This window comes from Hydra vulgaris, chromosome 05 (assembly GCF_038396675.1).
Source record: "Hydra vulgaris chromosome 05, alternate assembly HydraT2T_AEP".
Classification (NCBI taxonomy): Eukaryota; Metazoa; Cnidaria; class Hydrozoa; order Anthoathecata; family Hydridae; genus Hydra; species Hydra vulgaris.
This window is the reverse complement of record NC_088924.1, coordinates 41,382,208-41,396,730: the sequence shown is the minus strand read 5'-3', so window position 1 is coordinate 41,396,730 and position 14,523 is coordinate 41,382,208. Positions and strand designations below refer to the sequence as shown.

The 14,523-nt window shown below is 29.3% G+C and overlaps 1 protein-coding gene across 1 annotated transcript; it reads right to left on the bottom strand.

Annotated features, from left to right (window-relative positions):
- Positions 1 to 1,439: 1,439 nt before the first annotated feature.
- LOC136080872 (uncharacterized) lies at positions 1,440 to 13,824 on the bottom strand. The gene is made up of 10 exons (XM_065798221.1): positions 13,621 to 13,824; positions 9,577 to 9,681; positions 6,047 to 6,090; positions 4,994 to 5,241; positions 4,745 to 4,914; positions 3,889 to 4,206; positions 3,519 to 3,706; positions 2,911 to 3,169; positions 2,629 to 2,810; positions 1,440 to 2,518 (listed from the first exon to the last, which is right to left on the bottom strand). Exons 1-10 carry the CDS (start codon positions 13,750 to 13,752, stop codon positions 1,567 to 1,569), a joined length of 2,598 nt encoding a protein of 865 aa, XP_065654293.1. The 5' UTR covers positions 13,753 to 13,824; the 3' UTR covers positions 1,440 to 1,566.
- Between the last annotated feature and the right edge of the window lie 699 nt (positions 13,825 to 14,523).

Genomic DNA, 14,523 nt, shown 5'->3' with positions numbered 1-14,523 from the left:
AAATTTCATATCATATAAATTTACTAAATTAAAACCATGTTTCAACAGTAAGCAAACTAATAAAGCAATGGCAACTAAAAAAAAAACAAAAAAACAATTATGTTTGAACATCAACAAAAAAAAAAAAAAAAATCATTTAATTTTAGGATAGTTATAATCAGTTATATGAAAGTTTAATAAAATTTGATTCGTAAAAAAATGCGGTGACTAATATTAGAACTAAAATATACACAACAAATCTGATAATAATCTAATTAATTACAGTCATAAAAACTAAGTTATTATAATAATCTTTAACTTATCAGTCGCGATATCAAAGAATATCTGAAAGTAATGAGAAACAAAAAGTTGAGTATAATAAAAAGTAGATATACATAAGGTTGAATTTCAATTCAATTATAAATATTAGCACTGATGGGTCCAAAAAATTATAATTGGTAACTTTGAAAGAAAAAAAAGAAGAAAAAAAAAAGATACGTAGCTTAACAAATTCTAGTATTTATATTTTGATACTGATTATAGTAAGATTTATATTTGGTCTTAGTTCTAAAGTGTCTGAAGTAAAAAATAATTAACAGAAATTAAGACCACCTGGCACTGTGACCACTGGGATAACAATCTTTACACACTGCTAAGTAACACCGCTTTTAAAACATAAAAATAAAAAAAAACTGAATATAAACATATATAAACTTTGAACATATATTTTATAAACTATTAACATTTACTTTATTACACATGAAAACATACTTATCATAAAGTATTAATTAACAACATTTGAAACTAAATTTGTGTATTTTTTTAAAAACACACCACTATATTGGGTTGCAGACAAAAAGTAATAAAAAGATTTGGTTTACCAGATCTTTTTTATTACTTTAACTTTTTAATTATAACCATAGTACTTTCATAGTTTTTTTTAAGACTTCCTAAGTGAATAGAAAACTATAACACACCCTGGTTTAACATTATGATTGTTACCAAGGTTGCTTACATCTTCATGTAGGGCATCATATTGTATGCTTCTCAGTTTGCTTTGGTTATTTCTATGAAAGACACTACTCTTCAATTTTAACATATGTATCAGCAGCATATCGCTGAAATAGTTTCTTGCCATGATTTCTAACCAATGTTGCACGTTCAGGGTTGCGAACCAATTATGCCATTTCTTGGAAAAAAAAAGTGAATAAGCTGTAGGATCTAAGTTAGCTGACATACTCAATATAACTTCTAAATTACCTTTTGGGTAAATAACTTCCCTGGAAGCAAATTCAATTTGCAGGGCCCTTATTCCATTGATATATATTGATATATCACTGGAATGTAAAAACAATGGAAAAAAGTTAGTATTTAGTTAGTAACAAACATACTTATATTAATACTATACTTTATATATAATATTTTACAAATAGTATATAAATATATATAAATAAGTCTCTCTCTATAGATTTATGCTAAATATATAAATATAAATTATAATATATAATTATATAAACACAAAATCTCATTTTTTCACATCTCATTTTAGTTTATGTAAAAAAAATATACTGAAAAAGATTCAATGTACTAAGCACATTGTTTGCACCTAAACTGTTCACTTGACTTTAGTTTCTTTTTGAGACCAGAGCAGGAAGAATGATACCAACTATTACAATAAGCGCATTGAATCCAAGGAATTGTTTTAGTTCTTTTTTTGGGAAGATCATCAAAACCACATTCCTTGCAACTGTCATTTTGTTGAACTTGGATTACACTACTTTCCATTGTAATATTTTGCAGAGATTCTGAGGTCTTAGGCAATAAGGATGAAGGCTTACTTGTTTTAGTACCAAATACTTTGAATGCACGCTGTCTGGTTGCAGCTGGTCTGCCACGAACTTTTGGTATTGTGCCAAAAAATAATTCTTCAGTAAAAGGTTTTGGAAATGAACACCGCTCATTAGATTGAGTTAATGCAACACCATTTGATGAAGCCTCAGTTGTTTTAACAGTTAATGCAACATCAGTTATTGTAACATCAGTTATTGCAAAATCAGTTGATGCAACATCAGTTGATGCAACATCAGTTGATGCAACATCAGTTGATGCAACATCAGTTGATGCAACATCAGTTGATGCAACATCAGTTGATGCAACATCAGTTGATGCAACAATGGCAGTGTCAAGACTGCAATTAATAGTTAGTTGTTTATCTAAGACATCAACATATTTTGAGGAACCTGAAACAACTGCATTGTTGTTTATTTCAAAATGAATTGACTCAATGTTCTTTAAAGCTTTAAAAGCTTCTTCTGGAGTATCATTAAATACAAATTTCTGCAGACATTCAATACTTTCATAATATAATGGAAATGTTTTCTGCGGCTGATCAGCTACGTAAGATGCAATTTCTTTCATTAACAACATTATAGAGTTGAACCTTGAGGAACGTGACAAATTTGGAGTAACACGCGGAATAGAGATGGTAGTGCTTTGTGAAACATCGACCAAGTTTGGAGTATTAGTATACAAGAGCCACCTGCATTATTAATACTTAACCATTGTTGATAATATTAAATGTAATATTTAAAATGATAATATAAACACAAATTAAAGTTACCAAGATGGCGAAAAAACAACAAAACCTACCTGGAAGCAACTGTTTCTGGTCTGAATAAGTCTATTTCACAAGCAATCCATACCACAAACAAATGACGACAAGGTAGCCCCATTTCTTTTTGAAAATTGCATGAACAATAAAAATCAAGATCTATATAATATGCATTATGCATAGAAGGGCTGGTTACAACAAACCCTGATGTGCTATGATTCTAGTGTATTAAAAGAAATGTAATTAAATAAAAAACAAGCTATATGAGAGATTATTATAATACAAGCATTACTTATATCAATAAATGACAATTTAATTACTTTGCTAACAGTATACCCATTACAACAAGCCATCTCTACCTCATTCTGTAATAAATTAGAAGAATAACGAGTACATATTTTAAAATACTTTTCTAATAAAAGAGAAGATTTGTTGAGTGTAACATTTTTTAATGTATTTTCAAAATCCCGATGAGCAGATTCCATAGATCGGAGAGATGACATACCCAGTAAATTGTTCACTAATACATCCATATCAATTTTTGAAGAAGAAATTAATTTCTTTAGAGTACCATGGAAGCTAAAATAATGTCAACAATATGTATTGCTATGATGACCTTTTTCAAAAAAAAAGTTTTAGAACCGTGTTTCCACACTAGTGTGGTTTACATGGTTCTCCAAAATGCCATTTAAATGCCATTATGGAAGAGTTAAAGCAATTTTTTACTATGAAATGCCCCTTCTAAATTAAGTTGTACTGGATAACAAGTTACCAATAGCAGCATACAACTTGACGAAACTAGTATATTAACACAGTATAACAAACATTATTTTAAGTATATAGTATATTTACAAATATAATAAACTTATGTACACATGAAAGAAACAAAAATCAATTCTAGAAAACACAAGTTTTTAAAAATCTAAACCTCTCTATTCGATTATTTGTACGATTGCTAAGGTGACGCACATTTTTGCGACCAAAAGCTGTTATAGAATCTTTATATGGTATCCAATTTTCCACAATATATTGGTAAAAACATGGTATATCTTTTAAATTTTCAATAGCTGAATTAAACTCCAATTCAGTATTGGCATTTAGCATCTTTTGTGTATACTAAAAAAGGTAAATGATAGAAAAAATCAATATACAAACATTAATATCTATTAAAATCAGTTATCAGATCAATCATTGAAATGCTAATTCATCAACAAAAAATCTTGAAAATTTTTATAAAAATCTATAAAAAAGCTTTAAACTCTTATTATTCATTTTGAAGCAAAATTATAAAGACTTACAAGACAACAAAACTCATTCTGTGTCTGATCTAGGCGTAATAGATTTAAATGCCTGTCTATTGCACGTAGGACATGGAAATAACATATCAGAATTTTAACGTTATTCCAACATTTACTAATGGCATTAATTTCTGCTAAATCTTTGTCTACAACAACACATTGTGTATTTGATAAATCATTGCATTCCGCAAAATATTCCAGAAACTGTTCAATGTGGATTTGGTCTTCACTTGTCATTATGGCAAATGCAATTGGCTGTCCAACGCCATCACAATCTTCCACCAACAAAGTGAACAGAGGGTAACGATAATTATTTGTCTAAACATATTTATTCAACATTTATAAACACAATTTAGCATAACTACAATCCCTGGCATTATGGTAAGGAATTAGATATGTAAAACACAATTACATTATACTGAGAGCAAAATTGTCAATCTGTCAATCAGCAGTGCTTTATCTCCACACAACCTTCATTTGAATTCAACGCTAAACTCGTCTCTATTCAAAATGTCTTGCTTATTAAGGACTTTTGGAAGGCATTAATAAGGCTTAGAGAGTGAGATTTTTTTAGTTCATTTTTTTAAATTTTTATAAAATTTGGAAAATTTATTCAATTACTATTATTAAATCTTTAAATCTGTTTAATTTGTTTGTGATTATAAAAAATCATTTTTTTTCAAAAAATCATTTTTTTTCAACAAATCATTTTGTTAATTTATTTATAATTTGGTTTAAACCAAGATTATTTCAAACCTATCAATCCTGTTTTTATATTTTAACATACTAAGTTACATGCCATAAGAAGTAAAATACAGAGTATGATACAGAGATATTTAAATTAATATTTTTGAACCTTATAAGTGGCATCCATCTGAATCATTTCTCCATATTTGTAGAACAATTTTCTTTGCATATCTGTTTGAAAAAACAAACCTTGAAACTGATGATCTTCTGTTTCTAAAAGGCGGAAATGAACATTTGGTAATGCAAGTGTAGAGCGAAGTCTTGCAGTCATCGTTGAACCTAATAATACAAAAAATACTAAATAGAATGCATTACAAATAAAATAGTAACATGTAAGCATTAAACTTCATTTATTAACCTGATTTTACAAGGACTTGCTTTCGATTGTGCATATCTTTAACACGCACAGCTAAACCTTCCTTGTGTAATACTTGTGAAACAAGACTAGGATTTCCATTTACGGATAACATGTTATCAACATCTTCAGCCAGCTTCCCCGAAGGGCGACGATGTTCTGGATATAACCTAATCAATTCTGGAGAAACATCATGATTGTGGTTTAGTTGACATGTTAATACAACAAAGTTATCCATGACACGATTGAATCTGTAATTATATAAATAAACTGATTCATGAAAACATAAAATGAAACTTTTTGTTACAAAGTTTTTTTCTAGTTTCAAAAAGTACTTTTTATAAGCAAAGTGTTTGTTTTCTTTTTGTTTTAAATTGTAACAGTTATGGCCCTACACTTGTGTAGTTTAGACAGTTTTAAATATTACAGAGCAGGAGTAATATATATATTGCACTGTACCTTTGCTCAGTCAACAATGTCTTTAGATATAATTTATGGTTTATAATAAAATATAGCATAAAATAAATAAAAAATAACAAAATAAAAATTTATCCTAAATGACCTATGGTATTTTTTTATTCTAAATGACCTATGGTGTTCAGTCTTCTCCATTTAAAATTTACTGACAGCGCACAAAAAAGCACTGGCCAGAAAGTCACTATTTGTCTGGCGTGCGCGATTTAAAAAATATCTGTTTTTTGTACTTCTTAATATAGAAAAAACGAACCTTTTAATGAAAAAAACGCTTGAAAATTATTGGCGAGCGCTAGAAAAAGCACTGACCAAAGTTTTGGCAGACGTGTGGGCAAATGCAAAACTGCAAGAGCGCAAAAGCGCTCGCCAAACGAAGAAGACTGGGTGTTTAATCATTCTAAATGACTTATGGTGTTTATTTATTTTAAATAACATATAGTGTTTATTTATTCTAAATGACGTATGGTGTTTTTTTATTCTAAATGACCTATGGTGTTTATTTATTCCCATAAATGACTCATGTAGTTAGTATGTATTCTAACATGAAATTCAATAATAACATTTATAAATGAAAATTCTTACACAATGGTTATTTGCACAGAACATCCATTAGCAAAAGTATGAGTCTAAAAAAAAAGTAACACAAAAAAAAACAGACATTAACACTAGAAGCCCCAAGGTGGATCAATTGATCCAATCACAACTTTGATAATTTGCTGAAGCTAAAATTTTAATGTTGATAAAATGATATTTTATTACTTTTATTATTTAGATATAATTTACTGAAAAGTGGAAAAACTACATAAAAAACACATTCAGAGATGCGACTAAATATTTATACCTAATAAACCTAAGCTGGATCAATTGATCCACCTTATAGAAAACGCCCATATACATAACAATTTTAGTCAAATAATTAAGATTATTTGCAATGTTTGAATATATTTGACAAGAACTTTCCACAAACAGCTTTCTTACAATTTGCACATACTGTTGATTTCAGATAACGTTTGCAATTTGATTTTATCTGACATCTCAAACGAGTTGATTGTGTATTACTGTTGGTTGCTATTGTGGTATTACTGTTGGCAGCAAGTAATTTTCGGTGAGTAATATTTGCTTCTCTTAACTGTTCAGATAAAGTGTAAAGAAACTTTTGTCTCGAAAATTTTTGTTGTGTAACTTTTTTAAAAATGATCCAAGCGTTTACACCGGTTAAGTCCAAAATATTGAAGAAAACAGCTAGCCGCCAGCGTCGGCACCCAGATTTTGTTGACACTTGTCGACACATTGAATCTAACATATCAACTACACATTTATTCGCATTGTAATAAAGTATTCCCTCTGGTTTCTTCTTCCCATCACTTTGCTTAGTTGCCCCTCTATGAAGTGTTGATAATAAAATTACAGTTTTTTTTTCTTTGTCTGGTAGACAACCAAGTTCAATGGTCCATTTATGTAGAAATTCAAATCGTAAAGTGGAAGTGGATTAAATGCTGGAATTTCTTTTCTACTTTGTTTAACTGTTCCAACAATTGACGTTTTCTTTTACAAAAGTTTTGAGTAAGTTATTTTTAGTAACATTATACCCGCGGCCAAGATAAGGTTCCATTAGTGACATGACCTCATGAGTACCCAAATTTTCTACACAGCTTTCATCTTTACCTACATACGGTTTGATATTGAGACAATATTTATTCTTTAGATCAGCTAAAATCCAGAATTTGATTCCAAACTTGTTCAGTTTATCAAGCATATAATGTGTAAAGCGACATTGAGCTTTAGTTGGGAACAACTGTTCATAAATTGTTAGACTCCACAGGTATATAGCATTTTTGACTGTTTTCTACAAATCTTGCCAGCACCCATGACATAAGAACAAATTTATCACTTTAGAGGAGCTCTCTACATTCTGAACGTATATCAAATCTAATGTTTTTCATGATGTCTTCAAATCGAGAACGCCGCATAGTTTCTATAAAAGCTTTGTTGCCATATTTTTTAGACCAAAGGAATTTAACTGGAAAATTTCTTGCATCCACGAAGATGTATTAAGCCTATGAAAGCATCAAGTTCAATGTCACTAATATTCCATCCTTCATTTGATAAATTGGCAGATAAAATAGTGCATTTTTTGATAAAGCGTGTAAACCTTTCATCCATAATTAAAAACACTGTTGCGCCGACACATGTTTTGGACATTGATATCTAACTGATTGGTCAATTGAAAGAGGATGTGCTACAACAGAGGTTTTTGATGATGAAGCACCATCAGCGTTTGCTGAACTTAAGCATTTCATTATAATATCATTAGCTTCTACGATATTTTTCTCCAGGGCAATATAGTAGTAAGTTTCATAGTGTAAAACAGTAATATTAGTGTACTGCGGTGGCAGTATATATATACCATATATGCGATAACAATATTTTATTTTATTCACTAATATTTTCATTTTATTTCATTTTTTTTTTTCCGTTTAAATAATCTGTTTGAATAATTTAAATATGCTAGTAATCCAGATTTAGACAAATCATGCTACTAAACTTCTACTTGGAGTAAAACGCGCTGTAATTTGAGCATAAAACCTATGAATATATATGTAGGGTGAAAGAAATTTATATATTTTATATAATTTACATCTAATTTAACAGTTTTAACTGTTAGTTTCATACATTTAAACAAGAAAATAAGTCTAAATGCATATAAATATTAAGTTGGATCAATTGATCCACTTTGGGGTTTCTAGGTACACTAGTGGCCATTGAAATAAAGCCAGCAGCAAATTTTCGGAAAATACACAGTTTACTCTAGCAACAAGGTCTAGCAGGCATATTATCAAATGTAATTTTAATCTTACAATACACTAAATAAAGTTCAAGCTCAAACGATGAATAAAAGTCAGTAATTCACAGGATATCCTTTATTTATAAGCACAGCATTATTGCGATCAGGCATGCTATGAACAAGTGTTCTACAGTATTCCGGCGTTATTTCTGTCGTCCACACACGCTTCAAAACCTCTTTCAGGTCTTTTTCTGATGTAGGACGATGTGCAGCAACTTTCCTTTTCATAATTTGCCAACAATTTTCAATCACATTTAGATCAGGTGAATTTGATGGCGAATTGGAAAGAAGTTCAATGTTGTTGTCTGAAAACCACTTTTGGACAATCTTTGCGGTGTGACAAGGGGCTGAGTCTTGTTGCATAATTGTTGCTCCTGAGATGTTCATGTGGATTTGAAGCTTACTTTCAAGAACCTCCAAGTACTTTTTGGCATTGAACTTTTCCCCTTTATCGAAGATGTGCAGTCCACACCGACCACTTGCTGTGATGCCACCCCAGATCATGACGCTTGGTGGATGTAGAGGTTTCTTCGCTGGTCTGCGAGCTACAAGACCAAAATCATTTGACAGACGTCTCCTAACAGTCCTAGCACTCAATTGAATACCCCTGTCACTAGCTAGGCTTGCAAGGCGTGCAGAAGAAGTATGCGGACTAGACACAACAATGCTCTTCAAATAACGATCATCACGATGATTTGTTTTTCGTACTCCCTTGCAGTTGGAACGTCGTGAAACACCTCCAGATCTTAAAACATTCTCAACAGCATCTCTAGAAATCTTCAGTTTCTTTGCAATATCATGCTAAGAATAACGCTCAGCATTCAATGTTACAATTTGCCCCTTGACAAAATCATTAATATCTGGCTTTTTCCCCATTATCACACTAGAATAAGCAATAACAACATTATAGTTTTTCAGCAAGAAATCATGAAATTTAATTAAATACTAAGCCAAACACATGTATAATATGCATAACATAAATAATAATGACGTCATATATAAACAAACCAAGCGGCATGACCTTGTTCTTACTTTTTTATACATATTTCATTTTACAGCAAAATCATCAAGTGGCTTTAATTCAATGGCCACTAGTGTATATGAAAAACCTGGGGCTTCTAGTGTTAAAGCTTACAGCTAAAGTTTGGAATAAATAAATCAATGGTAGGCAGGATTCATACACAAATAGGCTAGGTTATATAACATTGTGAAATAACTAAATATAAAAAAATATTAACTATAAACATTGTTTTGTTATTACGACTACCTGACGCTTTCCTTTTCCTCGAGATTTAATTGCTCCAGAATGTTTACACTCCCAGTTTAATGACTGATACTGAATTTCTAATGGGAGCTGACTATTAGGGGAAACCTAAGAAAAGCAAAGAAAAAGCATATTCTAATTATATTATAAATCAAATAAATTTAAATGATCTTAATTAATGATCACCTAATATAAATCTAAAAAAATGTAAAATTTTATTATTAATCACATATAAAAATGTTCTTGGTGATGTTTATAACCCACTATTTAAAAAAATCAAGAACATATTTAAACTTTTATTTTTTCAACAGCCATAAATTGCTCTTGTTAAATTTCTTTCGGAAAGTGTGGGCCTACTGCTACAGTATTACAATTTCAAAATGTAAGTGCCTGCATAAAACAACTTCCTTGGATATGCTATATATATATATATACATATTGCAATTATTATAGTAGGGGGATATACCTGATATAAAATAATCTCACTAATAGATAATATGTTAATTGCATATACCAGTAACGAAAATATTTACAGAAAACTCACGGTTATTCATACCTCCACAGGGAATAAGAATTTACTTTGTATAACCCAAACTTCAAATAAGTGCATGAGTCTATTTAAGAAAGTTCGAAAATGAAAACTGTTTCAAATAACCTGGAACTTCAATAAGTGACCATTCCAATAAATGGAAGTCTACTGTAGTTTCATTAAGTGTGACGAATAAAAAGATATAATTTAAAACTTTGATTAAATTTTTCTGCTAACTGGCTATGATTAGAATACTTTGCTTTTTCACAGTCAACATGTTGATGTTTATAAACAATGCATGCATCTGTCCTAAATCAATAAAATCATTAACTTTTACATTCCATAGAAGCATTAGAAGTACAATGCATATACAAGATGCATATAGAAGCACTAGCTCGTGATGACACAAATAAAGGAACTTTTAAATTTACATCATAATTTCATCATTGTGTTATCACGAGCATTTAGACAACCAAAATAGAGAAAACATTTAACTGTATACTAGCACAACCTAAAGTTTCATTTCAAAACAGATAACATTTCAAATACCTCATATCAAATTAAAAATCATATCATATAAAAAAAAATCATATCTTATCTGAAATTTCAAAAGACATGTTTTTAGAATGGTTTATGTTATTGGTTATGTTAAAAGTTTAATGTTTCCTTAACAACTCTGCGTGATTTATAATTTGGTTTCAGAACAAACTATTCTACACCATTTGCCCTATTAAGTCTGACTGAAAATATTAGAAGTGCTCTAGATAAAGGATTGTTTGGCAGTGGTATCTTTATAGACCTTCGAAAGCCTTTGATATTGTGGATATTAAAATTCTTTTTAAAAAACTAGCTTACTATGGCATAAAAGGAGTTTCAAATTCCTGGTTCAAATCTTTCCTTACAAATAGAAAACAGCTTGTGTCTGTCAACTGACGGAACTCTAATATTTGTGATGTCACTGTTGGTGTGCATCAAGGATCTGTGCTGGGTCCATTATTGTTTTTAATCAATATAAATGATTTATCCAAAGCCATAAAATTTTGTAGAGTCCAACACTTTGCTGATGATACAACACCTTGCTGACGATACAACGCTTTGCTGATGATACAACACTTTGCTGGTGATACAACACTTTGCTGATAATACAACACTTTGCTGATGATACAACACTTTGCTGATGATACAACACTTTGCTGATGATCTTAATGAATCAATCAATAAAATAATAAATATGTCAACTATTATCTAAAAAAATTCTGCAACTGGTTAAATGCTAACAAAACTTCTTTAAATACAAGTAAAACTTTGTTGATTATTTTCAAACCAAGGTTAAAAAAACCTCATCACCAATTTAAAATAAAATTAAATGGGAAAAAACTTATCCCCTAAAATTTGCTAACTATCTTGGAATAAAGTTTGATGAAAATTTAACGTGGAATGATCATACTAATTAAACAATAATCTAAATAGATGCAATGCAATTCTAAGAATTGCATTGCATTTAGAAAGAATTTCTTTCTAAACTTAGACATCTTGTTGACAAAAATCCATTAAAATCTATATATTTTGCCTTATTTAGTTCTTACCTCATTTATGGTTGTCACTACACTTAAATGTCTTTCTGTTTTTTTAGAAAAAAGCTATACAAACAATAAATTTTTTACCAGATCAAAACTAAAAATTAATTGGAAGATCTTCCATTAATCAATTTTTCCAATTAAATAAAAATTGAAAACTGCTTTTTTTATTCACAGTTGCATTAATGATAAGATACCCTCTATCTTTACAGAATGGTTTACTCCATTAATACATGCCCTTAACCAATCTAATAGGATGTCTAAAAGAGGCCAATGGTGTGTTCAAACTTTAGATAGAAAATGTTATGTCCAACATTCCTTTAAAAACTCAGCAATTAGCGACTGAAATTTCTTACAAAGAGTCCTAATAGTTCTTCATTTTTGTAAACTAGATAAAAAAAAGTCTAAAAGAAAAGAAAAACTTATATTCTTCTTCTTAAACTTACTTAGTCTAAGTCTTAGAGACAATAGTTTTCAATTAGTAGGTACATGTAAATGCGGATTTTACAAAACCGTTTTTTCGGCCAAAATCTGTGATACACTTTTTCAAGTTTGTTGAAAAGTTGCATGGTATGAACTTGTTTTGCTCTGTTATTTTTTAGAAATATGTATCAACATAGATATTTTTTGAATACTCGAATTATTGTTATTAGTTGTCGAATGTACAACTAATAACATTTACTAATGTAAAACCAAGACCTCTTTGGTAAGTTTTTTACTGTGTTTTAATTTTTGTTTTTTATTTTAATTTTTCGAACACTCATTTAATATTTTTGTTTTAAATATAGACTTGTCTAGGAGTGATTTCTTGGTTTGATGCCAAAGCCACCGTGGGTCTAAATCAAAAAGGGCCTTCTGCATATGGGCTCGGAATGGAGGTAAAGACCTGCCTCATTTTAAATACAAACCTCCTCATGGCAGAAGGGATGGCAGAGGATTCAGGAATGTAGTTATTAACAACTATAAATATACTTATTAATAAGTTTATACAGATTCACTTAGCTGAATCTATATACACTTATTGATAGGTGTATGTATAGTGTGTATGTATATATTTTTTAAGTTGATACTTGTATATAATCTTTTTGTAATTTTAATTTTTGTATATAGTTGAGTTTGATTTTTTTATGAAAAATTTGTGTTTTATATAAATACTAATTAAAATACTGAATTAAAAACCTTTTCAATGATATATAACAATCTAGTGTTTAATTAACTTAAAAATTTCATGTCACATACCTAATTAATGTTATAGTGATATATATATATATATATATATATATATATATATATATATATATATATATATATATATATATATATATATATATATATATATATACATTTATTTATATTATATTCTATTTTGGGTTTTTTTTTGGGTTTGTTTTCGAGTATTCTTCTTTATTTTATTCATATTTATTTTTTATACTTGCTTATTTTCTTGTCTTTGTCCTTTAGAAATTTGTATTCTTTACAAGGTTGCTCTACTTGTTTTAGAAAAGCTATATGAAAGCGAACCTTCCAATCGGTATTATGTTATTTAACACCTTTGTATAATATTTACTGGTAAATATATTGTTATTGTAACATTAACATTAACACTAACAGCTGAACCTTAAGTTAGGGTTCAGCTGTTAGTGTTAATGTTACAATAACAACAATAACAATATATTTACCAGTAAATATTATACAAAGGTAACATAATACCGATTGGAAGGTTTGTTGTTAGGGCCTAACAACAAAAATCAATCATCTATTAATAATATGAGATAACTAATAATATTTTTTATTATTTTAAAGAAATATTATTGGTAAACACGTAGAACTAATGCATACAGAATTTAGCTTGTCACAGAAAAATAAAAAAATGTTTTTTTAAAGATGCGTCAATGTTACCTTACATAAAATGTGACCTTACATAAAATGTGATATACTCACTTTCTTATTATATGATAAAGTTGTTACATTATTTCTTTGGCGCAGAGGATGCCAATGAGCTTTTGCAAATTGTGTAATAAAATCTTGAGCTTCAGCTGCTGTTTGAAAGCATTGTCCCTTATGTAGGTCCATTTTTTTCACCAGCTCGTTGTGTTTGTTTTTCCGGTTTTGCTTCGTTTTAAGTCGCTTGCCTCATCTTAAAAAAATTACCGCCACTCTAGCAAAATCCTCAGCTTGAGGTGGCGGTATTTACCGCCGCAATAGATTTATTCATATATATATATATATATATATATATATATATATATATATATATATATATATATATATATATATATATATATATATATATATATATATATATATATATATATATATATATATATATATATATATATATATATTAGGGATATGACTTTTTTGCAACCTACTAGGCCTGTATCGTAATTCAATGAACTTTTATGTAAAAAGAACGAATAGATGTTTCATTTTGACATATTTTGAAAAAAGGTCACCCCAAAACCAAAAAATCGAATTTTCAATAGGTACACTTTTGTACAGTAAATGAATATTAAAGGCTGAAGATGTTGTAAGAGTCATACTCCTGTTGTTATTTTATTTATTTATGCAACATGTACTGTGATATAACAAAAAACATTATGTGATATATAATTATACAAGTATTACAAAATTAACAGTATCAAAGCGTCTAGTACAACAATATACATAACTGTCTGTGTCTATAGGCCTACTGTGTTTAGTACATGGGTCACATGATGCTCACGTCTCATAAAGAGTCTAGCGCTTATTACTTAGAATGAATCGAAGTTACAGTTTGTCTTTCTTTCTGCAGGAAGCATACAGGTCTTGCATCACCTTGATTGCACGTTCAGCTATCTGATT